This window comes from Natrix helvetica, assembly GCF_964273705.1.
Source record: "Natrix helvetica genome assembly, chromosome: 4".
NCBI classification, from domain to species: Eukaryota; Metazoa; Chordata; class Lepidosauria; order Squamata; family Natricidae; genus Natrix; species Natrix helvetica.
In genome coordinates, this window is record NC_138550.1 from 57,746,799 (window position 1) to 57,773,872 (window position 27,074).

The 27,074-nt window shown below is 40.7% G+C and overlaps 1 protein-coding gene across 1 annotated transcript; it reads right to left on the minus strand.

Annotated features, from left to right (window-relative positions):
- Positions 1 to 20,064: 20,064 nt before the first annotated feature.
- On the minus strand, positions 20,065 to 26,135 carry LOC309391854 (trefoil factor 3-like). The gene is made up of 4 exons (XM_081952654.1): positions 26,105 to 26,135; positions 22,286 to 22,467; positions 20,850 to 20,982; positions 20,065 to 20,439 (listed from the first exon to the last, which is right to left on the minus strand). Exons 2-4 carry the CDS (start codon positions 22,401 to 22,403, stop codon positions 20,436 to 20,438), a joined length of 255 nt encoding a protein of 84 aa, XP_081808780.1. The 5' UTR covers positions 22,404 to 22,467; positions 26,105 to 26,135; the 3' UTR covers positions 20,065 to 20,435.
- Positions 26,136 to 27,074: the final 939 nt, after the last annotated feature.

Below are 27,074 nucleotides of genomic sequence, written 5' to 3' on the forward strand. Positions count from 1 at the left end.
ACGTATTTATGTTGACCTGCAAAAGTTGCTTCAGGTGAAGTTTTCTGCATATTTATTTCGGAATGGAGGAAGAGGAGGAGAGATGAAAGGCAAGCGGGGAGGAGGAATTCCTACTCTTTTCCCCCTCAGCAGCAGTATGCTAAAAGCCCTCAATGGCAGGTAGGGGTGGGTAGAAATTAGAAACAATGAAGAATAAACATGTTCCTCCTGGAGCTTGGGGGGGAGGGAGCAGCCATCCCTGTCTGTTACCAAAGGAACCTCAGGTGGTTAAAAGGGAATAAGTGTGGCCTTAGCTCAGGAGAAATGACTGGATTCTATTATTAGCCCACCTCGGATAATAAAAAGCGCTATTGCCATCCACGTTCCAGCAGGCAGGGGGGGCAACTTCCAACAAAACGCAGCAACCGGAGAAAAGCAGCGAGGGGCGAGGAAGCTTGTCGGGGAGAGCCAAGTGCTGTTTTTGCCTTAGATTCCTCTCCTCTACATGCGCACCTTTCCTCCTGGGCTCTCTCCCGGCAATCTCACCAGCTGCTTCTTTTGCCATGACGTTTCCCGGCATGGCAAAAGACTTTCTTTTCCCTTTGCCTTCCAGCCTACCAAGAAGCGCCAGATCTGAGCCAATCCATCATTTGCAGCTTGGCCCGGACCACTGGGGAAAGCTCGCTAGGGGAAAGCACTTTCTTTCGCTTGCGGCAGAGCTCAGGCATTCTGTCCTCTCCCCCGACACCCCACTGACTAACCCACCTATTTGTCGGAAGCTTTGGTAGGCTTGCATTCCCGCCCCCTCCCCAATCTTCCTCCCTTTGCAATTCATGCAAGGTTAACTCAACAGAGAAGACTCAATCCAAATGGCAACTGGCATTGCATTTATTAAAGAAAAAAGAAAGAAAGGAAATTTGAAGGAAAAGAGGGAGCGTGGGGTGGGGGTAGGGGGCATCAGAAACGGAGGAAGAGAGGAGGAAGAGCAGGCGCGATGCTGCAGCTTTAAACAGAATGACAGAATTGAAGCCTCTAAAAAAAGCGCCCTCTACTATGAGGCAGGAGAACTGTGTGGATTTTTAAGGCTTTTAACCCTTGCTTAACTCTGCTCGAACGATCATAAAACGCCTAAAAAGTCAGACTAAATGAGGCATGCAGTTCTCCTGCCTCATAGTAGAGAGCGCTTTTTTAGAGGCTTTTTTAAACAGTTAGGCAGTCATTCACGGTGAGGCAGCAGCCAGCTAGCCTCGGCTCAGCACTCGCCTTTTCCCTTTTACATTTTTTTCCTTTTCATGATGACAGTGGTGAGGCTGTGCCTCCCCTGCCTCCCCTAACTGCACGTCACTGCCGTATTTTTCGGAGTATAAGTTGCACTGGAGTATAAGACACACCAAGATTTTGAAGAGGCAAATTTTTTAAAAAAGTTTTTGTACTCTGCAGACCTACCAAAAATGGCGCGTTTTTCACAAAAACGGGCCCATTTTTTGTCGAAAAAAAGGGCACGTATAGCCTTTAGGAGGCTTATAGAGTGCTCCTGGGAGTTGTGGGGGGCAAAAACGAGCAAACAATGGCTCATTTTCCGCTCATTTTTTCCCTCCCCAGCCCCTAGGAGCACTCTGGAAGCCTCCTAAAGGCTATGCAAGGCCATTTTTGCAAAGGGGACTGGGTTTTGGGAGGCCAAAAATGCTGTATTCAGTGTATAAGACACACCCAGATTTTCACCCTCTTTTTTGAGGGGAAAAGGGTGTGTCTTATACTCCGAAAAATGCGGTAATATGTCTACATTTTTATTTAGATTACACTGTGTTTAGTAAAACTTCAAGGGGAGCTTTTTAAATGAAAATGTTGTAGCTAAAGTGATGGCAATAAAGAGAATGACAATAAAACATTGGGAATATGCAAGAGGCTTTTGCTATAAAAGCCTCAAAAAAAAAAATTCATAGATCCTCCTCGTGTTACTGATATGGCAGTAGGTAAAGCTACCCCTTGGGTAGAGTACATACATACATTAGCAAAATCATATATATATATATATATATATATATATATATATATATATATATATATATATATATATATATATATATATATATATATATATATATATACGATTGTATAAATCATATATGTATATGTGTGTGTGTGTGTGTGTGTGTAAGTGTGTAAGTATGTATGTATGTATATGTATATATGTATATATGTATATATATGCTGGTCTTGTTGTATTTGCGTCTTTTCCCATGTAAGATTGAGATTGTCTTGGCAATGTTTTGGTGAGGTCTCACTCTCCATCTTCAGGCTGGTGTTTTCAGCTTCGTGTTTGTGTGAGTAAAGCATGGTCGGAGCTGCTGTCTTTCTATAAATCTTGGTGGGGTGTGTGGAGTGCTGGCTTTGTTTCAGTAAGTGGATTGATTGGCTGTGTGGTTGTATCATGATTGATAGATTGGTGCTGATTGGTGCTGGCTGTGTGTCCATTGTTGTTTTGTGTTGTAATGGCCTGGGTGGTGGGTGGGGCTCGTTTGTTGACTAGGGCTGGTTTCCAGATGTCTGGTAGGTGGGAGGTATCATCACGTTTATTCATGTTGTGGGGTGTTTCTTTATTTCGATAGCTTCCATAATTATTCTCTTGTTGAAGTGTCAGCTTTAAGGTGCTAGAAAAGGGAGGAAGTTTTTTCTTTTTTTCTTACTGCGTTCTTGTGTTCTGCGATGCCTGCATTTATTCTCCCATTCGTTTGTCCTATGTATGTTGCAGGGCAGATTTTGCATGGTATTTCATAGACTCCTTGGTTTTCTAGCTAGATTTTGTCTTTGGGGTTTCTTAAGATGTTGGCCAGTTTTTGGTCAGTGTTGAAGGCTGTCTTGATATTGTGTTCATGGAGAATTTTGCTGATTTTATCTGTGGTGCCTTTGATGTAAGGGAGGAGGGTGATGCTGTTATCCTGTTCTGTGTCTTGGTTCTTGGGTGGAGTCTCCCTTTGGATTAGGTTGGTAATTGTTTTTCTTTGGAATCCATTGGAGATTAATACGTTTTTGAGAGTGTGTAATTCAGTTTTCAGGTGGTCTTTGTCGGCTAGGCGTTTGGTTCTGGAGATGAGGGTCTTGGCTAGAGTTGATTTGTGCAGGGTGGTGATGGGATTGTGCTTTTACGTAGCGGTTGGTGTTTTTTTTCCCGGTAGATGGTGTGTCCTAGAGAGCCATTGGGTTTTTTGTAGATTAGGACGTCCAGAAAGGGAAGTTGGTTGTTTGCTTCTATTTCCATGGTGAATTGTATTTTGGGGTGTAGGCTGTTGAGATGTGTGAGGAAGTTGTCCAGTTTTTCTTTCCCGTGTGGCCAAATCACGAAAGTGTAATCAACATATCTAAGCCAGAGTTTGGGTTTGTGTTCAGATTTATCTAATGCGTCAGTTTCAAAATGTTCCATGTATAGGTTTGCGATGACGGGTGAGAGAGGTGATCCCATGGGTGCTCCTTCTATCTGTTTGTATCTTTGTCCATTATGGATGAAGAATGTGTTGGTTAGGCAGTAGTTGGTCAGGTCCAGGATGTGTTTAGGGGGGTTGTGTTTGTTCTGGATAGCTGTCAAGGCTTCTTTTATAGGCACTTGGGTGAAGAGGGATATGACATCAAAGCTCATGAGTAGGTCGCTGGTTGTAGGTTTTGTTTCTTTATTGTTTCTATGAAGTGGAGTGAGTTTTGTACGTATGAGGTGATGGATTCTGCGTAGGGTTTGATTTGTTTGGTGAGGAATTTGATAAGATTCTGTAGAGGTGAGCCTATGGAGCTGACTATGGGTCTGAGTGGTGTTCCTTCTTTGTGTATCTTGGGGAGGCCATAGAGTTTGGGGCATCTGGAAGATTTCTCTCTGGGGATGATTCTTTGCTGGATCTCTTCACTGATGGGAGAGGCTTTTATTTTGGATTTGGTGGTTTTTTTTCAAGGTAGATGGTGGGGTCTGTGTTTAGGGATTTGTAAGTGGGGTCTTGGAGTAGGTTGGATAGTTTGGCTTGGTAGTCAGGCGTGTTCATCACCACTGTGGTGTTACTTTTGTCTGCTGGGAGAATGATTATGTTGTTGTCTTTCCTCAGGTTGGTGAGTGCTTTTTGTTCTTCTTTATGTAAGTTGCTTCTGAGTGGATTGCTGGAGCAGAAGACGTTAGTGACTTCAAGTCTGATTTTATTGGCTTCATCTGGGTTGATATTGGTTAGGGTAGCTTCAAATTCGCGTATGATGTTCTCAGTGGGGATGTGTTTGGGGGCGACTGAAAAGTTGAATCCTTTGGAAATGACATTGGTTTCTGCTATGGTGAGGGTCCTGTCTGATATGTTATGTACTGTTTGTTTCATGAGTTGCTGTGGAGGGGAGTTGGGCTTCTGACATTTTTCTAGATTGTGGAGTTTGTTGGTGTGTGTGTGTGTGTGTTGTGGGAGGTTTCTGTTTTGGCTCTCCAGAGGGCTAGTTGTTTGGATTTGTCCCAGAGAGCTGGGTGGATTTTGTTGCTGAGTTTGAGGTGAAGAGTGAGTAGGTCCCTGTTGGTTTGATTTAGTAGGAATCTTTTCTGTGGAGTTTGTTTTCTATATCTATAGAAAAATGGCAGCTCCGATCACGCTTTGCTCACACAAGCACGAAGCCAAAGGCACCAGCCTGAAGATGACGAGTGTGACCTCGTCGGAACATTTGTGGTGATAAATAAATAAAGGGAGACTAGTATAGATCTATTTCAAGCTATTTAGCTCTCATCAGCTAGCCACACCCTTACTGGGATTCGAACCTGGGCTGTATTACTTATTATGTAATATGTAATATTACTGGGTTGTATTACTCTAATATGTAATACAGCCCAGGTTTGAATCCCAATAAGGGTATGGCTAGCTGATGAGAGCTAAATAGCTTGAAATAGAACTATACTAGTCTCCCTTTATTTATTTATCAGCACAAATACAACACAAATATAAAAAGGCAACATTAAAAATATGGTTTTCTGCCTGGATGGTCTCCTGCAGTGAGCCGATAGACAGAAAGGGGGAGTAGTGAGTTCCCTCCCATATTTGGGCATACCAGGGGTTGTAAAACAAATACATACCTATTTCCCTGGCTCAGCTGATAAGGAGGAGAGCTTGTGGTTCAGTGGCTAATACATCTGCCTAATATGTAATACAGCCCAGGTTCAATCCCAGTAAGGGTATGGCTAGCTGATGAGAGCTAAATAGCTTGAAATAGATCTATACTAGTCTCCCTTTATTTATTTATCAACACAAATACAACACAAATATAAAAAGACAACATTAAAAAAATGGTTTTCTGCCTGGATGGTCTCCTGCAGTGATCCGATACACACACACACACACATACACACACACACACACACACACACACACATTGTGTTTCCCCGAAAATACGACATGTCCTGATAATAAGGCCATGCCACATTTTTCTGGTGGGCAAAAATATAAGCCCTCCCCCACAAATAAGCCCCCTGGACAATCCCCCCACCTCCGGCCAGGCAGAACGCCACTCACCAACCTAGCGGTATCCTGAAGGTGCCAAGCCACAAGAACCGGGGGGGGAGGCAAAGGTGATCGTGTTGCTTGGTGCCTTTGGGATACCGCTAGGTTGGTGAGCACCCCTATGCCCAGCTGAAGAGGGGGGTTGCCGGGCGGCTGCTCTCTTCCGAGCAGGCTCCCAAAGAGCCGGGCACAGCCTCATGGGCGAATGGCTGTGTTGCGCTGTTGCAGCAGCACCACACAACAGCCATGAAGTGACCACGCTCACGAGCAGCCACCCGGCAAACCCCCTTTCCAGCCAGGCACAGCACCATTCACTGACCTAGGGGTATTGCCAAGCCGCGTGAGCGCCTGTTCACTGCCCTCCGGCTCACGCGGCTTGGCGCCTTTGAAATGCCAGTGAATGGCACTCTGCAAGGCTGGAGAGGGAGGTTGCACGAGCAGCTGTTCTGCTCTCACTCACACGCCTCCCAGCCTCACGATGCCCTGGCCCAGCTCTCCCTGCAGAGCGAGGGCACCTCTGCCGCCGCCGCTGCCGCCGCCATCCCATCATGGTTTTTTCGGCTGCTTCCAACCTGAGTCTTCTGGCAGTGGCCACTCTGGGCATACGCTCTATGGTTGCACCTGTTCCAATTAGCTGGCCTAGCCCATCTATAGTTCTATTTTTATCCTCCTGGCAGTTATTTTTAATTTTTAATCATTTTTAATTTTGGGGTAGATTTTAGGGGTTGATTTTAACGTTGTTCTTAATTGTATTTTATTGTACAGTTTGTATATTGCCTCCTCTATCTATATGTATGTATGGTGTTTTTTACCCTGACTGTAAACCGCCCCGAGTCCCTTTGGGGAGAGGGAGCGGTTTATAAATTTAAATAAAGTAAAGTAAAGTAAGTAAGTAAGTATGCTCTGCTGGCAGCTGGCCCACAACCATAGAGCATATGCCCAGAGTCAGCATATTGCTCCCAACAACCTGGGTCCTCATTTTACCATCCTCAGAAGGATGGAAGGCTGAATCAACCTTGAGCGGGTTAGGATTGAACTCCTAGAGTCAGCAGTGAGTTAGCCTGAAATGCTGCATTCAAACCACTGCCCCACCATGGCTCATGTATCTGTATCTGTTATCTGTACCTGTACTTGTTCCCTAAATTTACAACAATGTTTATACTAGCTGGGGAATTCTGGGGATTGAAATCCATATAACTAAAAGTTGCCAAGTGTGAGATTTAAACTTTACATCTCACACCAAGGTTTCTTGACATGATTGTATGTAAAGGTAAAGTTTCCCCTTGCACATATGTGCTAGTCATTCCTGACTGTAGGAGGCAGTGCTCATCTCCGTTTCAAAGGCAAAGAGCCAACGCTGTCCGAAGACGTCTCTGTGGTCATGTGACTGGCATGACTAAATGCCGAAGGCACACAGAACGCTGTTACCTTCCCACCAAAGGTGGTTCCTATTTTTCTACTTGCAGTTTTTACATGCTTTCGAACTGCTAGGTTGGCAGAAACTTGGACAAGTAACGGGAGCTCACTCTGTTACGTGGCACTAGGGATTCGAACCACCAAACTGCCAAACATTCTGATTGACAAGCTCAACGCCTTAGCCACTGAGCCACCATCTCCCCTTGACATGATTGCTGCCAGACTAATAGGTTACTCTAATGATTTCTGGAAAAGGAAATGTCTTCTTTAACATGCTACTCTGCCAAAGCTCAGAGTTGGGCCAACAGAGTGTAATGCCTACCAAATAATGCACTAGGCTTGAATGATGAATATAACTAATTTAGAATATTTGTAGTTAATACAACACTGCTGTATTAACTATGGACTCTGATTTGAAGTATTAATAGACATTTACTTTTGGGAAAACCAAAAAGATTTGCAAAACAGAAGAATACAATGTAATATGAAAAATGACATAGATTTAAAAGTTACGAAAGATCAAGGCTTATATTTGACAGAACAATAGACTGGAAAAATCATTGTGTTTAAATATTCTATTTAATTTTTAAGATAAGGCTAACATGTTTTCAAAGGCTAATATTTATTTTAATAGAAGAGAGCACATGTAAGTTTAAAGATTCAAAAATATCTTTATTTTAATTCCTCAGGAGCTCTAGAAGAAGGAGGCAGATTCTGGGATCCCATTTATTTTAGATGGAGCATTCTGGAAAGAAAAAATAATTAAAAACAATGAGTACTTTCATCAAATTGCATTGCCAAATATTCCCATTATAGCATAGGCCTACTGACCTCAACTAGATATCTGAAATGAGGAACATAGGTTTTTATTTATTTGTTTGTTTATTTATATTTCATATTTCTAGATCTCCCATCCAAGGAGTTTAATGATCAAGTAAAATATGTACTAAACTACTACTAAATACTTAACTACTACTAAATATGGGAAAAATAGTCAAGAGAAATACTAATAGGCAAATCATCATGGAAAGGTTGTAGACAGTATGCTGTCTATTGCAAAGAATGAATGTTTGTCAAAATAAGCACAAATAGCTATGTATAAAACTTGGCCAAAGTAGGGGCATCCTCAAAGGGGGTCAAAAACATCAAAATGGTGGCCATAAGTGGGCTTTACATCTATTAATCTACATTAATTTGCATTGCATGGGGAAAAACAAGAAGGATAAGGATGAAACCAGAAATTTTTCTTTTGGGCTTAATGGAGAAAAAATTTAGAACTCTGAACTTATATTTGTTGATGGCAGCAAAACTATTGTATGCACAAAAATAGAAGGACATATCGATTCCCACCATGGACAATGGCTACAGAAGCTGATGGAGTTTGGCTAAATTGACTGTTTTGATCAAAGAAAAGAATATAAATATATTTGTTTTTACTTAGAGACCGTTTCTGGATTTTGTGCTTAAGGTGGGAAAAAAATGAAACATTGACTTTGGGTTTTACTGATTAGATTGACTTCTTGTTATAGAAATGGCTAGTTTATACTATTATGGAAAAGTACCGCAACAGAGGCAATAGGAAGTCAACACTTTTTTTCTCCCCCCCCCTCTCTTTGTCCCCTCCTTTGTGTTCTATTATTTTCTTTTGTGTTTTGTATTTTATTTTATAAACTAATTTTAAAAATTGATCTGGGGAAAAAAAGAGAGAAAGAGATGCAGAAACTGCATCTAGACTGCATAACTAGAGTGACAAATACATATACCTTCATGAAACTGTAAATCTAGACATTTCAATCCATTAGCAATTTTTCTTTTGTTGGTAGGTTAAAAGATTATTTGGTTTGGCTTAAATTCCTCATACTTAGACTTGGTTCTCAAATCATTAGGAGTTTGGTCAGAGTTAAATGTCTGAACTAAACTTTCATTAAAAGATAGGAATAACTTTGTGTCTCCCATTTACTTTCCATCATCTTTCTCAATGAATGCTCAAGGATTGCATTCATATGTACCTGTCCATGTATATTCTTGTGTGCACATACCCAACAAGCAGTGGTGGGTTGCAGGCGGTATGCCCTGCTACAGGCATACCGGAACCTGCCCAGAGCACCGGATACCGTTCCGGTATGGTGCTCCGGAGGGCCCGTCCGCCCGAGCTCCTTACCTGTCTTTTAAGCCTTCCGCATTTCCGCACACAAGCACGGCACGTACAGCGCCTGTGCGATGTTCCGTGGAGCAGCTGGAGCATCGCGGAGGCACTAAGAAGCATGCGCACGCTGTGCGGTTGGAACGGGATCCGGAGCCCACCACGGCTAACAAGCATACACCAAAATCCAGAAATGTGAGGTGTTTTCTTCAGGCTGAGGTTGTTATATGCTTGTGATGAATAGCTGACCATGCATAGAATCTGAAGTTGTCCTTGACACCATATTATACAGGTCACCAAGTTCAAGTTCAGCTTATTAGGTTGATCCCTGAAGATCAATAGATGCTGACAGTGGCTTGCAAAATAATATGTATTCTGCTTAAGAGCTGGATTTATGTAGAATTTTTCAGAATGTACAAATGATCCCTATTAAAAATTTCAATTTGTTTTTCTGGTTAATTAATTTCTCACTGCGAATTGTCAAGTGAAATTGCCCCCCTATAGAGATTTGAGAAAATCAGTAGAGATAACTGATTTTATCATTTTGATGTAAGAACAAATGCTCAGTTTCTTATTACATATAAAATAAAGTGCCGATGATACAATAGCTGTTTTAGGTTGGATAAACCAGATTAGATGAATACATTGCTTTTGTCTTTGCTGTAATTCTCTGACTGTAAACTATTTTAGTCCTTTGTGAAAGTGAACCACCTATAAGCTACGTATATACATACTGTGCATACATATTGCTTCAACATCATTCATGTTAATTTATATTACTTCATAACGATGTCAAATGACACATTTAGATGAAAATTAGTTAGGCCAATTAAGATTGAATGAATATTTGGCTTGGGACCAGGTTATCTGAGGGTCCATCTCTTGCCAGTCACATCTACCCAACCCATCAGAGCGGGAAAGCAGGGAATGCTGTGGTCCCATCCCCAAGGGAGATACACGGGGCTTCCCTTGGGACGCGCCCGAAGACTACAGCTAGTCCAGAATGCAGCCACACGGGCTATCATGGGGAGTACTAGGTACTCCCACGTAACACCTCTCCTGCGCGAGCTGCACTGGCTGCCTGTGGTTTTTCGGGTGCGTTTCAAGGTGTTGATTACCATCTTCAAAGCGCTCCATGGCACAGGACCTAGCTACCTGCGGGATCGCATCCTCCCACATACATCCCTGCGGCCAATCCGCTCTCACATGGAGGGCCTTCTCCAACTGCCGTCCACTAGGCAATGCCAGCGGGCGGCGCCAAGGAGTAGACCCTTCTCTGTGATGGGCCCAACCCTCTGGAATGACCTCCCCCCCCCGACATTAGAACCACCTCGGACTTCCGCTCCTTCCGACAAAAATTGAAGACTCACCTGTTCCGACTAGCTGGCCTGGCATGATTATAAATGTTACATCTATGAACTCCTGGTAGTATATTCTCATCTGGTTATTTTAAGGGTAATGTTTTAGTTTTAATTGTTTTTAGGGCTTTTAGCCTCATATTTATTCTTCTGTACAGTACTCTTAATTTTAACCTCCTCCACATACATACATATATTTATAGTTCTATTTATATTTGTATTTATCTGTGATTTATTGTGGACTGTACACCGCCCCGAGTCCCTTTTTGGGAGAGGGGGCGGTTTAGAAATGTGAATAAATAAATAAATAAATAAATAAATAAATAAATAAATAAATAAATAAATAAATAAATAAATAAATAAATAGGGCCTTCTCTGTGATGGGCCCAACCCTCTGGAATGACCTCCCCCCCGACATTAGAACCACCACCGACTTCCGCTCCTTCCGACAAAAACTAAAGACTCACCTGTTTCGATTAGCTGGCCTGGCACACTCATAACTTTTATCTCCTGGCAGATATATTTTAACTGGTATTTTAGGGGAACCATTTTAAATTTAACTATTTTTTAGGGGTTTTAGGGGTTTTTAAAGATTGTATTTTAAATACTTTACTTTAATGTACAGTTCTTTTAACCTCCTCCATCTAAGTATCTAAGTCTTTAACTATTTATGTATTCTATGTATTTTTTATGTATTGACTGTACACCGCCCCGAGTCCCTTTTGGGAGAGGGGGCGGTCTATAAGTGTGAATAAAGTAAAGTAAAGTAAAGTACACCTCGTGGGACCCAGAAGAAGGGCCTTCTCCATGGTGGCACCCTTTCTCTGGAACATCATTTCCCCAGAGATTAGAATGGCCCCCATTCTAATACTCTTCTGGAAGGCACTGAAGACCTGGTTCTGCCAGTGGGCCTGGGGAACCCAGAGTGAGATAGAGCCCAAATTCAATACATAAAAAAATAAAACAGGCACTCCTTTTCCCCCAACAGTACATTAAATCATGGGTTGATTCCATGCCAATTACTACGTTACTTTTATTGTGAGATTATCATGTTTTCTAATTATGGTTTTTTTTGGCTTTGAGGGGTAATAGTAGAGGTCTATCACAACTCACCACAGACAACTCGCCATGACTAACCTGCCATGGTACAACTTGCCATAGGAAAAGAATTACACTGATATCAAACGAATGGTGGGATAGAGTTATTAAAGAAAGAATGCAGAGGGAGGGACAAAAATGAAATGTGAATGACAAAAATTAAAATAAATTTTAAATTATTTTAAATAATTAAATTGTCTTGTGGTGAGTTGCCCTATGGTGAGGTGTCCATGGTAAGTTGGCTGTGGCAAATTGACTGCAACATGTTGTCCCATTCCAGATGGCAGGTGTCTTTAGTGTTGGTACATTAGTTGCATTTATATGATTATGAGAATCATTTTGTAAAGATCTTTCCTTAACCAGTAGCATCAATCACTGAATCAATACCTGAATTATGTCGTGGAAAGAAACACCAGATGACTCCAACAACACTTGAATCAAAACAGCATCCTCTATTATAGCATTCCTGAGCACTGATGTAGGGGTATCCGCAGTTCACTCTGGCATTTGCTTGCACTTGGCATTGTTCTGGAACTGTTAAATACAGTCTAAATTAATCCAGGAGATTAATGTATTTCAGAAAGGCAACACCATTAGGGTATTTGATTTGTAAAAAAAGATTCTATGCTCAAGTCTGAATGCTAAATATTCTTAAAAACGGATAAGGAATATAAATCCGTCCATTCCCCACTATCCTGTCAGAGCTGAAGAAGCTTCTTGAATGAGAAGCAAAATGCCTTCACAACAAAAAAAAAGAAAGTTGTTTCCTGAAAAAGCACATTTGGGTTAAAAACAGATTGATCAAGTTTAGAATTGTCCTTAGATATGTTGATGTTTTAGACAAGGCAGCAAATGCAACCCCTTTCCTCAGATTCAAGGTACTATGTGAAGAAATTTTGGCACCTTAGGAGAAACGTCTGTAAAAATATTGTAGCAAAAATTATGTACTAGGAATCCCAGGAAGATTCTGCCTCCCCTTCACATGTTATCAAATGATGACAAAATTAATATTGATGGCAAAAGGCTGCTGCAGAAAATGTAGGATAGGCAGCTTTTATATAAACTGAATTAATAATTCCCAGTAAACTTTTTTTTAAAGTTCCACTCACGTAATTTCAGGAAAAAACCATTAGCCAGGCTGCTGAATCCTAAGAAAAGGACCATCACCAGTAAACATAACTTCTTCTGTTCCATGGCAGCTTCCTTTCTTCTGTCAGGAAGCTTTAGTGTTCCACAAGAAATTGACTATGCAAGGTCTAGGCAAAAGATTTGCTCAAATTAATTTTTATACTAGCCTGTTTGTCCAATTTTTTAAGGTAATGTTTGTCTAAGGAGGACTTTTTATGTCCTCATAACTCCACCTTTGTTTTGATACCAAGATTTCAATGCATACCCAGATACAGTATCAAAATGTGGTGATGATGGATTTACTTTTAGTAGGAAGATTGCGTAGCAAGAGATATCAGCCTCTCTTCTGATGGCAAATGCATAAATAATACTATTCTTTCTTATTTGCTGAGCTTGTGCTCTTTTCGGATCTTTTGAAAGGGTAACCTTTGCCAAAGGCTGAAAATTTCCCTTAGTCATTCAAAATATTGCATAGCCCACCTATTTCTCTTGACCCTATCTATTTCCTATGATCTTGTCAATGTCTTGAATTTAGTCATTGGCATCTCATCTGGACTGTATACCTTCCTGGACTCCCCCCAATGTAAGTCATCTTTTATTACTGAGATAGAAACCAAAGTTGTTATTAATTTAATTTAATTTATTAAATTTATAGACCGCACCCTCTCCCCAAAGGGGAGGGTTTACACAACAGTGATGTTTCTATAATGGTAAGAACAGTTGAATCTGAACCTGACAATATCAAAGAAACACAGTTTCATACAACTTACTAACTCATGTCTTTGTTGTAAAGTGAATTCACTTCATTTTCCACCCACAAAGATAACAAGCAAAAGACAAAATTTGTGTTATAGTTATGAAAACAAACCATATTAAAAATTAACCACCAAATCAAGTAAGCAATTTAGGTCTTACCTGCAAGTAAACGGGAAACAGGAAGATGAATGCTAACTTTTTCCTGAGAAACACAGTATCTAATAGTTTCAACTGAATGTCCACACATGCTGAGTTCAATTGGCTGTTCTCCATCAGTAAAACCACAGTGGCATTGCATCACTATAGTAGGAAGCATACTGAAAATAACAACAAGAAAGTGCTAATTGCAGATGGAAAACAATGTGGTGTAGAAAGATTGTGGAGAAGATTGGAAGGACTATATTAGCTTTCTATAAATGGAAAAACAGAAGGAAGAACCAGAAGGAAAAATTAAATCAAGTTTATTATGGCCTTTATTCAACAGAACTCAAAAGAAAAAGCTTAAACCCTAAAGTTATAAAGCTAATTATTTGTACTTCTCTCTCTCTAGAATTAAACTAAAGCAAGTCTAATTTTGTTCTAGAAGCAAAGTATAGATTTAGGATTATTTAATGAGATAGTAATGAACACAGTTTAAATTATATACATTTATACTCAGTGGAAATATGTATTTAAAATGGTGTAATAAGTGGCAAATATATTTGGGATGTCTAATACAAATAAAATGGCAGTTGATGATTTATTATGATTAATTAATTGGCCAAGGGTGGAGCTGAAAGTATTGCAAAGTTCTTCCTGGTCATTATTTGTAGGGAATATTTCCTTGGTATCCAGAGATATAGGCTGAACTATGAAATAATAATTTTTAAAAATTCCAGAAGAAAGCAGTAGTAAATCACTTCTGTCATTCTTTCAAGAATATTGCATCAATCCAGACACCAGGAGCTGGGCTCTACTAGAAAGGCTCTTGTTTTTACACATATATATTTTAAAACTTTACTTCTGATTTAGTCATGCTAAATAAAAAAAACCAAATCCTAAATGAACTAATATTGGTGAATCTTTTGTGTCTGTTTCAGATTACAACAATATTTTTGAGATATAGCAAACTTCCAGCTTCTTAAACCAAATTAAATTTAGCAAGACCATCCAATAGTGGTCATCCAGGAAGAATCCAGAACTCTTTCCTTCATTTCCCAGAATAATTTATGTGATATTTTAATATTTGTTTCAAAATATCTTCTTTAGAATTTGAATTGTGATTCCATTCTAATCAATTTAATTTGAATCACTGATTTTATTTGATTATAGGTTATCTGCACAAGCCTATACCACCAACAAATTTTCTGATCTATTCAAGAGCAATAAATTACATTATTTAAGAGTGAGCCAATTGTGAAAGTCCATTTGATTTAGATTTCACTCAATCTTCTTCTACCCAATTTTTGAACAATATGATTTATTAGTACCTCAATCACAACTGATCTTTTCTTTATCTCTTGGTAAGGTGAATGTGAGTAAATTTCTGAATCAGAAATTGTTCTGATTCAAGTTAGTTCTTTAACTTATAGTTGTACTGATTACAAAGGTCTTGAGGCCTGGGGAAAAAAATCAAAAGCACTTGGAAAAGGACTCCTGTCTTGGCAGGATTTGGAGTAGAAGACTTCCAAGGTCCCTTCCAGGCCTATGATTCTATGACTCAGATAAGTGCTAGTTGAAAGAAAATTGAAAAAAATATAGCTAGTTCCTGCTAGCTGCCTGTTTAAAACAACATATGGTGGGATTATGCCTAAGTGGCAGTAAGAACCAAGAGTAGAACAAACATTAGGAATATCAACAAGAGACAAATTCAACCAATTATAACAAAGCTTAACTGGGTGAAACAGGAACTACAAGGTAACTTTTTACTTGTTGTGAGAAATGACCATGTCCCAATCATATGGAAAATACTTTTGGTGAGCTTACAATACAATAGCAGAGTTGGAAGGGACCTTGGAGGTCTTCTAGTCCAACCCCCTGCCTAGGCAGGAAACCCTATACCGTTTCAGACAAATGGCTATCCAACATCTTCTTAAAGACTTCCAGTGTTGGGGCATTCACAACTTCTGGAGGCAACTTCTGTTCCACTAATTAATTGTTCTAACTGTCAGGAAGTTTCTCCTCAGTTCTAAGTTGCTTCTCTCCTTGATTAGTTTCCACCCATTGCTTCTTGTTCTACCCTCAGGTGCCTTGGAGAATAGTTTGACTCCCTCTTCTTTGTGGCAACCCCTGAGATATTGGAATACGGCTATCATGTCTCCCCTAGTTCTTTTTTCTATTAAACTAGACATACCCAGTTCCTGTAATCGTTCTTCATATGTTTTAGTCTCCAGTCCCCTAATCATCTTTGTTGCTCTTCTCTGCACTCTTTCTAGATCGTGGTGACCAAAACTGAATGCAGTATTCCAAGTGTGGACTTACCAAGGCATTATAAAGTGGTATTAACACTTCATGTGATCTTGATTCTATCCCTCTGTTGATGCAGCCTAGAACTGTGTTAGCTTTTTTGGCAGCTGCTGCACACTGCTGGCTCATATTTAAATGGTTGTCCACCAGGACTCCAAGATCCCTTTCACAGTTACTACTGTTGAGCAAGGTACCACCTATACTGTGCATTTCATTTTTGTTGCCTAAATGTAGAACTTTACTCTTTTCACCATTGAATTGCATTTTATTAGATAGTGCCCAATGTTCAAGTTTGTCAAGATCCTTCTGTATCTTTAGCCTATCTTCTGGAGTGTTGGCTATTCCTGCCAGCTTGGTGTCATCTGCAAATTTGAAGACTTCCCCATTTATTCCCTCATCCAAATCATTGATGAAGATGTTGAAGAGTACTGGGTCCAAAACAGAGCCTTGGGGTACTCCATTGCATATCTCCCTCCATGTAGATGCAGTTCCATTGAGGACTACACGTTGAGTGCGGTTGGTCAGCCAGTTACGAATCCATCTGGTGGTGATGCTGTCCAACTCACATTCTTCTACTTTATCTAGTAGTAGGTTATGGTCTACCTTATCAAATGCCTTACTGAAGTCCAAGTAAACTATATCAACAGCATTCCTCTGGTCCATTAATTTTGTCACTTTGTCAAAGAATGCAATAAGATTAGTCTGGCATGATCTGTTTTGACAAACCCATGTTGGCTTTTGGCTATTACTTTGTTTGCTTCTAGGTGTTTGCTAATTTGTTGCTTGATTATCTTTTCCAGAATCTTTCCTGGTATTGAGGTCAGGCTGATAGGTCTGTAGTTTCCTGGATCTGTTTTTTCCCCTTTTTTGAAAATGGGAACCACATCAGCTCTTTTCCAGTCCTCTGGTAGTTCCCCGGTGCTCCAGGATCTCTGAAAGATATAGTTCAGTGGTTCTGAGATCTCGTCTTCCAGTTCCTTCAGAACCCTGGGGTGTAATCCATCCGGTCCTGGTGATTTGAACTCGTCTAGAGTAGACAGGTGCTCACTTACCATTTTCTTCCCTATTTCGTGTTCCTAATCTGATTTTTGTGGTGTTTTTGATAGGTTGGACTGTTTTATCCCTTTGTGTAAAGACAGATGCAATACATGAGTTAAATAGTTCTGCTTTCTCCCTGTTGCTTGTCATCTTCTTGCCACTTTCTCCCAGCAATGGACCAATTGTTTCCTTAACTCTTTTCTTGTTTTTAACATGTTGGAAGAAGCTTTTTTTGTTATTTTTTACTTTTGTGGCAAGCCTTTCTTCATTGTGAGCCTTAGCTTTCCTCACTTCATCTTTACATGTTCGGCTATTTGCTGATATTCTGCCTTAGTTATGTCCCTCCTTTCCACTTTTTGTACTTATCTTTTTTGTCTTTCAATTTGTCAGAGAGTTCTTTATGCAGCGAGTCTTGAGAGACCATTCTGGGAGGAGTTTGACTCTGTTGCCCCCGAGGATTTGGACAGGTTGCGTGGACGGCTGCGGCCCACCACATGTTCAATGGACCCGTGCCCCTCCTGGCTGGTACTGGCAGCCTGGGAGGTGACACGAGGCTGGCTTTTGGGCCTGGTGAACGCCTCATTGGGTGAGGGATACTTACCAACCGCCTTGAAAGAGGCAGTGGTGAGACCCTTGCTCAAGAGACCTTCGCTCGACCCAATGGAGCTAGCTAATTACCGTCCAGTCTCCAACCTCCCCTTCTTGGCGAAGGTTGTTGAGAATGTGGTGGCGCAGCAGCTCCCACGACACCTGGACGAATCCGACTATCTAGACCCATGCCAGTCCGGCTTCCGACCCGGGCACAGCACAGAGACAGCCTTGGTCGCGTTGGTTGATGATCTCTGGAGGGCCAGAGATAGGGGTTGTTCCTCTATCCTGGTCCTATTAGACCTCTCGGCGGCTTTTGATACCATCGACCATGGTATCCTATTGCGCCGGTTGGAGGGGATGGGAGTCGGAGGCACCGTTTTGCGGTGGTTCGGCTCCTACCTCTCCGACCGGAAGCAATGTGTGTTGACAGGGGGGCAGAGGTCATCCCTGAGGCCACTCACTTGTGGTGTGCCACAGGGGTCGGTCCTCTCGCCTCTCCTGTTCAACGCATATGTGAAGCCGCTGGGTGAGATCATCCGTGGTTTTGGGGTTGAGTACCACCTGTATGCTGATGATACTCAGCTGTACATTTCAACCCCAAACCACCCCAACGAGGCTGTCGAAGTGATGTCCCGGTGTTTGGAAGCCGTCGGGGTCTGGATGGGGGACAACAGACTCAAACTCAACCCCTCCAAGACCGAGTGGCTGTGGGTACCGGCACCTCGATTCAGTCAGCTGACACCATCGCTGGCCATAGGGGGCGAACAACTGTCCCCTGTGGAGCGGGCGCGCAATTTGGGCGTCCTCCTTGATGCCCGGCTGTCAATGGAGGACCATGTGGCAGCCGTGGCAAGGGGGGCGTTCCACCAGGTTCGCCTGGTGCGCCAATTGCGCCCCCTACTGGACCGGAGTGCCCTGCGCACGGTCACTCATGCGCTGGTGACGTCTCGCCTGGACTACTGCAATGCCCTCTACATGGGGCTTCCCTTGGGACGCATCCGGAGACTGCAGTTAGTTCAGAACGCAGCCGCGCGGGTTATCATGGGGAGTACACGTTACTCCCACGTAACACCTCTCCTGCGCGAGCTGCACTGGCTACCTGTGGCCTCTCGGGTGCGTTTCAAGGTATTGATTACCATCTTTAAAGCGCTCCATGGCATAGGACCTAGTTATCTGCAGGATCGCATCCTACCACACACGTCCCTGCGACCTATCCGCTCACACAGGGAGGGACTCCTTCTGGTGCCGTCCGCTAGGCAATGCCAGCGGGCGACACCTAGGAGTAGGTCCTTCTCTGTGATGGGCCCAACCCTCTGGAATGACCTCCCCCCTGATATTCGCACTACCACCGACCTCCGTTCCTTCCGTCAAAAATTAAAGACTCACCTATTTCAATCAGCTGGCCTGGCACTCTCTTAGTTTTACCTCCTGGGGATATATTTTAATTGGGTTTGGGTATTTTAATTGGGGATGTTTTTAGGGTTTTTATGGTATATTTATTTCTTCTACAGCCTTATCTCCTCCACCCAAACGTATTTAACTGTTTTATATTATTGTATTTTTATCTGCATTTGGCTGTACACCGCCCCGAGTCCCTTTTTGGGAGAGGGGGCGGTTTAGAAATCCAAGAAATAAATAAATAAAAAATAAATAAATAAATGCTGGTTTCTTTTGGGAGCTGTTATTTTTCTTCTTCATTGGTATTGTGCTAGACTGGGCTTTTGTAATCTCATTTTTCAAAATTTCCCAAGCTTCTTGAGTTGTTTTCCCCTTGAGGTTTCTTATCCATGGAATTTTTCCCAAGTTCTCTCTAAGTTTATTGAAATTAGCTCTCTTAAAGTCCAAGACTCTAGTTTCACTTTGCTCTACTACTTGTGTTTGCATAATGTTGAATTCCAATATTGCATGGTCACTTGTCCCCAGGGTTCCTGTGGCTTCAACACCAGTTGATGTCAGGGTAGTTAAAATCCCCCACAACTATTGTGGTGCGCTTCCTACATAACTTAGTTAGCTGACTAGCAAAAAGTTCATCTACTTCCTCTGCTTGGTTGGGTGGCCTGTAGTATAGACCTAGGGCAATGTCATTCCCCCCCCCCAACCTTTAATATTGACCCAAATGCATTCAAGATAGTTTTCATCATTGTTGTGCTCTATTTCTGTAGAGAGGTAATTATTTCTTATATATAGTGCAACTCCACCTCCTCTTTTATTTGGTCTATTTCTTTTAAATAATTTAAATCCTTTTAGCTGTATGTTCCATTTGTTGGTTTCATCCCACCAAGTTTCTGTAATGGCAACAATATCATATCTGCACACTTTTACTTGGATTTCTAATTCGCCCTGTTTATTCCTCATACTCTGTGCATTGGTGTATAGACATTTGAGTCCATTTTGAATCTCCTGATAGCTAAGTTACTTTTTGAAAGTTATTAATAATTTTTAAGCTAGATGGGGGCAATGCCAGAGGAAAATGAAGAACAGTTATCAGCAGTAGGTTTAAAAAAAGATAGAAAAATGCAGCAAATGACTTTTTCCAATCATGTTTTAATACCTTTCACATATATGTTTCATGCATATATTGCTGAAAAGATAAGCTGTGTATGACATTTTTCTAGATTTTACAGGGGTAGCAAAGCTTAACAATAAAGGCGTGGAGCTGAGATTGTCAGAAATGCTTAGCCAAGCTGCAGTAAACAAATAGGTATTCCAAATACTTGAAATATGGAAAATATTGAACCCACATGAAAGTATCCATACTTCTTCAATATGTCCCCATCCAAATATCTTGGCAGAATAACTGCATTTCCTGCAACATGATTTATTGAATAGGAGATGCCTATTATATCTCATCTCCTGCAAGAAAAGCTACAAGACATTAGATAAACAGCAGATAATATGTCACACCATTAACATGTCCATCTTGTTTCCATTTCCATTCCATTCAAATTATTTTTGATTCCAGTTTCCATTTTGTTATAATTATCTGAAGGAGAGGAACAAACAAGAAATCAGTTAAGTTGTTGCATATCCATCCATCCATCCATCCATCCATCCATCCATCCATCCATCTATCTATCTATCTATCCTGTTGTCAATCTGATTTCAGAATGGCTCTGGGTGGTTTACAGCTTATGCTGTCTCTTTGAAAATGTATGAAGCTACTTCTATGTCTTTCTTCCATTTGCTTAAACATTTCAAGAGAGACAAAGAGGATCCATGTCTAGTCAGCTGCATCAGCTCACTCAGACTCATGAGAACCAGGTGGCAGTAGCAGGAGATCACTCTAACAAAGTCTTTAATTGCATTCGTTTTCATTCTTCTTGCTCTCGTCTTTTGGCAAATACTTTTTTTTTCAAGAAGGCTATAAATGTCCCATAAAAATGTATTACTCACCTGCGATAAAAACACCAATTTGCATTCTTGTACCTGCTATCAAAACAACATCCTTTATTTACACATGTTTGTCTTGATATTCCAGGATATCCACAATCAGTTCTACGTCTTGGAGGTACATTGCAATTCCCACCTAAGAAAAGTATAGAATTCAAGTATATAGAGATGGTTTAATTTGTATTGAGTACAAATCAATGTGGAACTATAAGTTTAAAAAAGCATGGGCAAGCAGTCATACCAGTAAAATATTTCTTTGACTTCCAGATGAAAATTCTTTATAGGCATCCCAAGCCTTGAGCATTCTCCTCGAACCTAATGCCACATCTGAATTGACACACCTCAGGGGCATCAGGCTGGAGAAGAAATATTTAGACTTACATTTCAAATTAAACAGTAATACAGCTAATGCCTCTAATGTTCAATCGTATCACTCTTAATTTTTACCAAATTAAGCAAAACAAATAAATAAATCTAAACCTGACATCTAATTGACTGATTTGACTTTTCTTCTTGAAACCTTAATGTTAAATGCAAAATAGACGTCAGCATCTGGTTTGCTGCCTCCAGAGCCTATCCAGAGTGGGTGAAGTAAAAATTTTAGTTTTTCACTGCTATAAGAAGCTTAAAGCACAAATTTCACCCAAACACACTAAAAAAGAATTACACACCTGGTCCCGCGTCTACATATTTTTGGAGTGTGGTCCTCGACATTTACTGTATGAGACAGCTCTTGGACAAATGAAGTTATGCTGTTCTACCTTTTAAGCTCAAAGGAACTAATTCCCAAATTGGCCTTCAGTTGTACCGTCATGAATGTTGAAATAACTAGTCAGCAATTAGGATATTCAACAGGCCAAATGCTGAATTCTTTGAGTTCCAGAAGTACCAATGTCACATAAGCAAATGTGATAAAACGACCCTGCTTTCTTACTCTTCTATAAAGAACGACATTCAATTCTGTCATTCTTCTTTCCAGGCATATTTGTTCTCTGACTATAAGAGACAATATGTTCATATAGGCATATGGCTTTCAAACGCTAAGAAAGAGGAACATAATTGGAGAATGAGCTATTGGGGTCACCTTAATAGTCTCAAAGCTATAAAAACATCTAGAATTGATGGCTGGCTTATGTGGTGGTCTAGGGTTGTGCAATGGCTCAGTGGTTAAGATACTGGTTTGAGACCTGAGTGTCATGCAATGGGGTGAGCTCCCATCCTTGCTCTAGCTCCTACCAATTTAGCCATTCGCAAGCATGTAAATGCAAGCAGATAAATAGGTACCACTTCAGTGGAGAGGTAGCAGCATTCTGTGATGTCATGCTGGCCACATAACCACAGAAACATCTTTGGACAGTGCCGGCTCATTGGCCCTTGATAAGCCCCTCTCCCAGAGTCAGCAACAACTAATGGGATAAAATCTGCAAGGACTCCTTTACCTTTACGTGGTGGTCTACGTGGTGGTGGTCTAGGTCTAAAGGGTATTCTAGCATCTGTCAGAGAGCTGAATCCAAATATCAGAGCAATGGTCAGGAACCAGAGCCATTTGCAGTTCATTTTGAATGTCAGTCAAGTTTATTGAAGAATTCAAGAGTATTGATCTCTGTGTGTGATCTGATTCCTGCAAAGAGAGTTGCAAAATATTCAAGCACTTTTCTACTACTGGAACTCCAGAGGGAGGGACATAGTCTAATGCCCAAGTAGTTACTCTCAACCAGTGACGTGCAGTGAGGTTTATGACTGGTGAGGCACTGACACAGTGCTGGGTTTCAAATATTTTTAGACTTGTGGACTTCAACTCCCAGAATTCCACAGCCAGGCATGCTCAGTTCCAATTTAAAGCGACAGCATTTGTTTTTCTCCTTTGCTCCTTCTTTCTTTTTCTTTTTCTTTTCCTTCCCCTCCTTCCTCCCTCTCTCCCTTCCTCCCCCTCTCTCAAACACACACACACACACACACACACACACAGAAGTTGGATTGGACTATCTCTCCTACCCCTTCTCTCTCTCACTCACTCTCAAACAAACCCCCACACACACAAAAGTTGGATTGGATATCTTTTCCAGTGGCTTGAAAGCAGCTCCTCTGCCATTCCCCCCCCCCCCCAGTCCCCTGCTGCCTTTCCCAAACACCTCCACCATTGCAAATGCAGCCTGTTGTCTGGGTGGGAAATGCCTGGAACACAATAAAGCCCACCCACAACCTCCTGCTGGCAGGCTGGGGTGAGAGGAGAGGCAGAGAAGCGGGGGGGGGAGAGCCGAGCCGAGCCTTCCAAAAGAAAGAGGCTGGGGGGAAGTGTGTGTACTACAGCATGGCTCTTTGCCTGGCTTCCTGCCTCCTCCTGTGGTCTCCTCAGTGCTCGCTTGTGCTCTCCCTCCCCAAGTGTAGTTTGATTGCAGGTGGAGCCACGTTGCCTTTTCAAACTTGTAATCAGTGAAGCTGGGCTAGATTTTTATATAGTTTTATCCAGCTGTGTGTGTGAGAGAGAGAAATGAATGGGGGCCTGGGGAGGAAGTTACTACACTTGGGGAGGGAGAGCACCAGTGAGGTTAAGCAGAGTCATCCACGGTGAGGCAGCAACTAGCTCAGCTTTTTCCTTTTACTTTTTTTTCATGATGAGAGTGGTGAGGCTGTGCCTCACCTGCCTCACCTGACTGCACGTCACTGCTCTCAACAACATCTTAAACACTTTAGAGTTAAAAGATTCCTCTATGTGTCCTCTGAATACAAGAAAGGAAACCATATGAAAATGTGCATATAAATAGGCTTTAGGGTAATGTGGACTTTGTGGTACTTATGTGATTGCAATGAAGGGAAAGAGAGGGAGGGAAGAACTGAGGGAAGCATCTTCTATGATTTAAATACCAAATATAGTAATTGCAGATAAAAATGTGCAAAATAAATCTAACTTCAGCTGTCTTAATAAAGTATTAATTTTGACGTGCTTCATACTCTACTAACTGTAACCCTTGTAAGATTTCTATTTTTAAAAATTCAGTTACATTTTTCTCTGATGGAAGAACTAAGAAAGACATGATTGTCAGTGCAGAGATCAGAGTTAAACAATGGACCTCCTAATTCATCAGGGAGAAGATGGGATTCGACTGGAAGTTCTCCAGTTGAACAGACGTGGGGTGTGTGAGCTCTGAAGAGCCTCACATGAACCCTGTCTGACAAACCAATTCTGAGATCCTTTTTAGATCAGAACACACACCCCCCTGGAGCGGGGGAAAAGAAGGGGCAGTATCTCATCAGACCCAGAGGGAGGCAACAGGTCCCTTGCAGGTTGGAGATTTGCTCTCTGAATGGGAGTCGGGGCGGCAGCATGGCAACATGGCCGCACAAGAAGCTGGCTTCAGGTCAAAGCAGCTGAACAGGACGAGATGAAAGCCTGGTAAGAAGATCTATTAACCCACAGTCATAAATCAAAACTTGGAAAAGGCAAAGAATCTTGAGAGTATAAATAATATTAATGGACAGATCTGGATTTTGGCAAAAAGAAAGAAAGAAAGGGGAAAATGGAGGGTTGAATCACTCCCCCCCCCCCAAAAAAAAACAATTTGCTTGAAATAATTTGGACAGAAAAGGAGAAAGTAGAGAAGTGACAAACTCACTCAAATATAAACTCTAAATTTGGTTTTGGATTTGAAATGGAAACCAAACATACTGTGGAGATTTGCTTCGTCCAAATTTCTTCTAATGAATATATCTTAAGCAACTCCAATTAATGAGAGGTGGAATGTAACAAGGGGAAAAAAATCAAGAAAAAAGCACTATTTTCTCACTGATAACTGATAACCTAATCTTGCCTGTGTGGGAAGATTTAATAAAAACCAACTGCCATAAATCAGAACTTGGAAAAGCAGGAGGCGAAGAGAAACATACCCGAGTTTGGCTGTATGCAAGTTTGTTCCAATTAATATACTTTGAGCAACTATAACCAATGAGAGGTGGAAGGTAACAAGGGAAACAATAATAACAAAATCAAGAACTGGGAAAATACGAAGTTTTTTTTCTTTGCAAAAGATCAAGATGGCTCCCGCTTCTCTTCCGCTTCACATTAGCTGAATTAGCTAAATTTAAGGTGGACCAGAACTTTGAAATAAGAACTGTATAGCTAATTGTAATTTTGGAACTGGACATTATGGAAAGGTGGGAATTTGAAGAACTATGTGAAATTATAAAAAATATACATAAATCATTAAAATCAAGTCTAAACAGAATTTTGAACTCAGAGAAGCAGGAACTAAATGAAGAAGTGAAGGAAAAAGGGTGGAGGGATAATGAAGGGGTAGAAATGGTGGGAAATAAAAAGCAGACAAAAAACTTCATTGGGTTCAACAGTGGTATAGGGAAAATTGAAAAGGGGGGATGTGTCCCAACAAAAGGAAATAAAAAGCAGACAAAAGATCTTACCGAGGTTGACAGTGGCATAGGGAAAACTGAAGAAGAGGGTTACACCCCAACAAAGGGAAATATGAAAGATTTCTTTGGGTTTGACAGTGGCTTGGGGGAAATTGAAGAGGGTGGATGTGTCAAAACAAAGAAAAGGGAGAAGACAGGAATAGAGAAATGGGACAAAAGACTTACTAGGAAAAAATCAGACAATTAGAGAGTTGATGGTAAGATGAATTGATGTAAACATTTAGGAACATAATATGACGTTGTCTATGTAAGAGCATATATGTGGTTATATGTTATGAAAATGAAAAAAATAAAAAAACTTCATATAAAAAAATGAAACTAAAGAAAAAAGGGAGAAGATGAACAAGAAGAACATAGGATGATTGCATAAGAACAGGAGCAAACCAATTTCTGAATTAAACCCCCCAAAAATACTTGTAAGTAAAAGTATACAAAAGTATGTGTATACTTTTGATTTAATCCAGCAAGGCCAAAGAATAAACAAAGAAAAGCAGGTTTTTTTTTTCTTGGCACTTGCGCTTTCTTAATGGCAAGAATAAAAACTGGAAATAGAATAAAGTTCACAAGTACATAGTCTTTTGGGAATTCAGGACAAAAATATATCTGAAAAGAAGAACTAATTTATGTTACAAATATGTGAAAAATTATGGGATGCATATATTAAATATTTGAACAACAGCATCAGGTCCTCACAAATGTCATAGCCTATTTAAGATACCCATGATAACTAATTTCTTGATATAAAACGGATTGAGTTGGATTAAACTGCCAATGCAAATCAAATGTGTTATAAAATGCTCACCTAATTCATTGTTGGATTGTATATAACTTACCTCTCTTGATGTAGGGCTTCAGAAATTCAGGGAGAGCTTCATACCCCAGAATGAAAGTAGACATGCTCATTTATATGGTTCAGAAAGCCCTCCTTCTTCCTGTTCTAGTTCCACTAATTGGCCAAAAAAAGAGAGACATAGATTACCAAAAAGAAAATCATATGGAATAGATTATTGCAGCAACATTTCTGTTGACATCTTACATCTTGTTTAACATCTTAGATAATTTCCAATATGTTTGTGGTCCCATTGTTCCCCTTATTTTATTTCTCCATGAACAAGGCCTGAAAACTGCTCTTCACTTGCACGTTCCACAGGAGAGGAAGAAGCAGCTGAAGAAATATGTATGCATTGCTTTTTCTTATTACCTTTGCTTGTTTTGTTTACATGACAAATATTTTGAGTGCTTTCTGAGAAGGACTTGAAAGTTTTATAATAAAATTACTCTTCACTTGCAACTTCCCCCAATGAAGAACAACCAGCCTAAGAAATCTGTTTGCATTGCTCTCTCATATTAGCTTTGCTTGTTTTGTTTACATGACAATTATTTTGAGTGCTTCTTGAGAAGGACTTGAAAGCTTTAGAAGGTCTTTATTCATCTCATCTTTTAAAGCAATGCTCTCTCTGGCAACAAGAGGCGGGTTTCTAGAAATTCTGAACGTCATTCTTATATAACCGCAAAATGTTCAAACATGTTACATGTTATTTTATCATTCATCCATTGTCTTTCTGTAGCTCTGAATGTGCCTATCACCATTTCACCTTTCAGGTTCTTCTTGTGGTAATTATTTTCCACAATCACATATATTCTAAGTAAAGGATTATTTACAATAAGTAACTCTCGCTATTACTTTATATAAACAAACTAATCCAGACAATACACTATTTATATGTATTTTAAAGAAGAAGATAAAGTATTTAAAAAGTTCAAAAAAACCAAAAGGAAAGATAGGCCATCCAATCACTTCTG

Bases quoted from the DNA above. Each gene is read 5' to 3' on its own strand.
- LOC309391854 (XM_081952654.1), bottom strand. From the start codon at position 22,403: ATGAACTGCAAATGGCTCTGGTTCCTGACCATTGCTCTGATATTTGGA. The intron at 20,983-22,285 runs GTAAAGGAGTCC...TACTTTTCTTAG, and splicing joins ACGTAGACCACCACGTAAAG to GTGGGAATTGCAATGTACCT.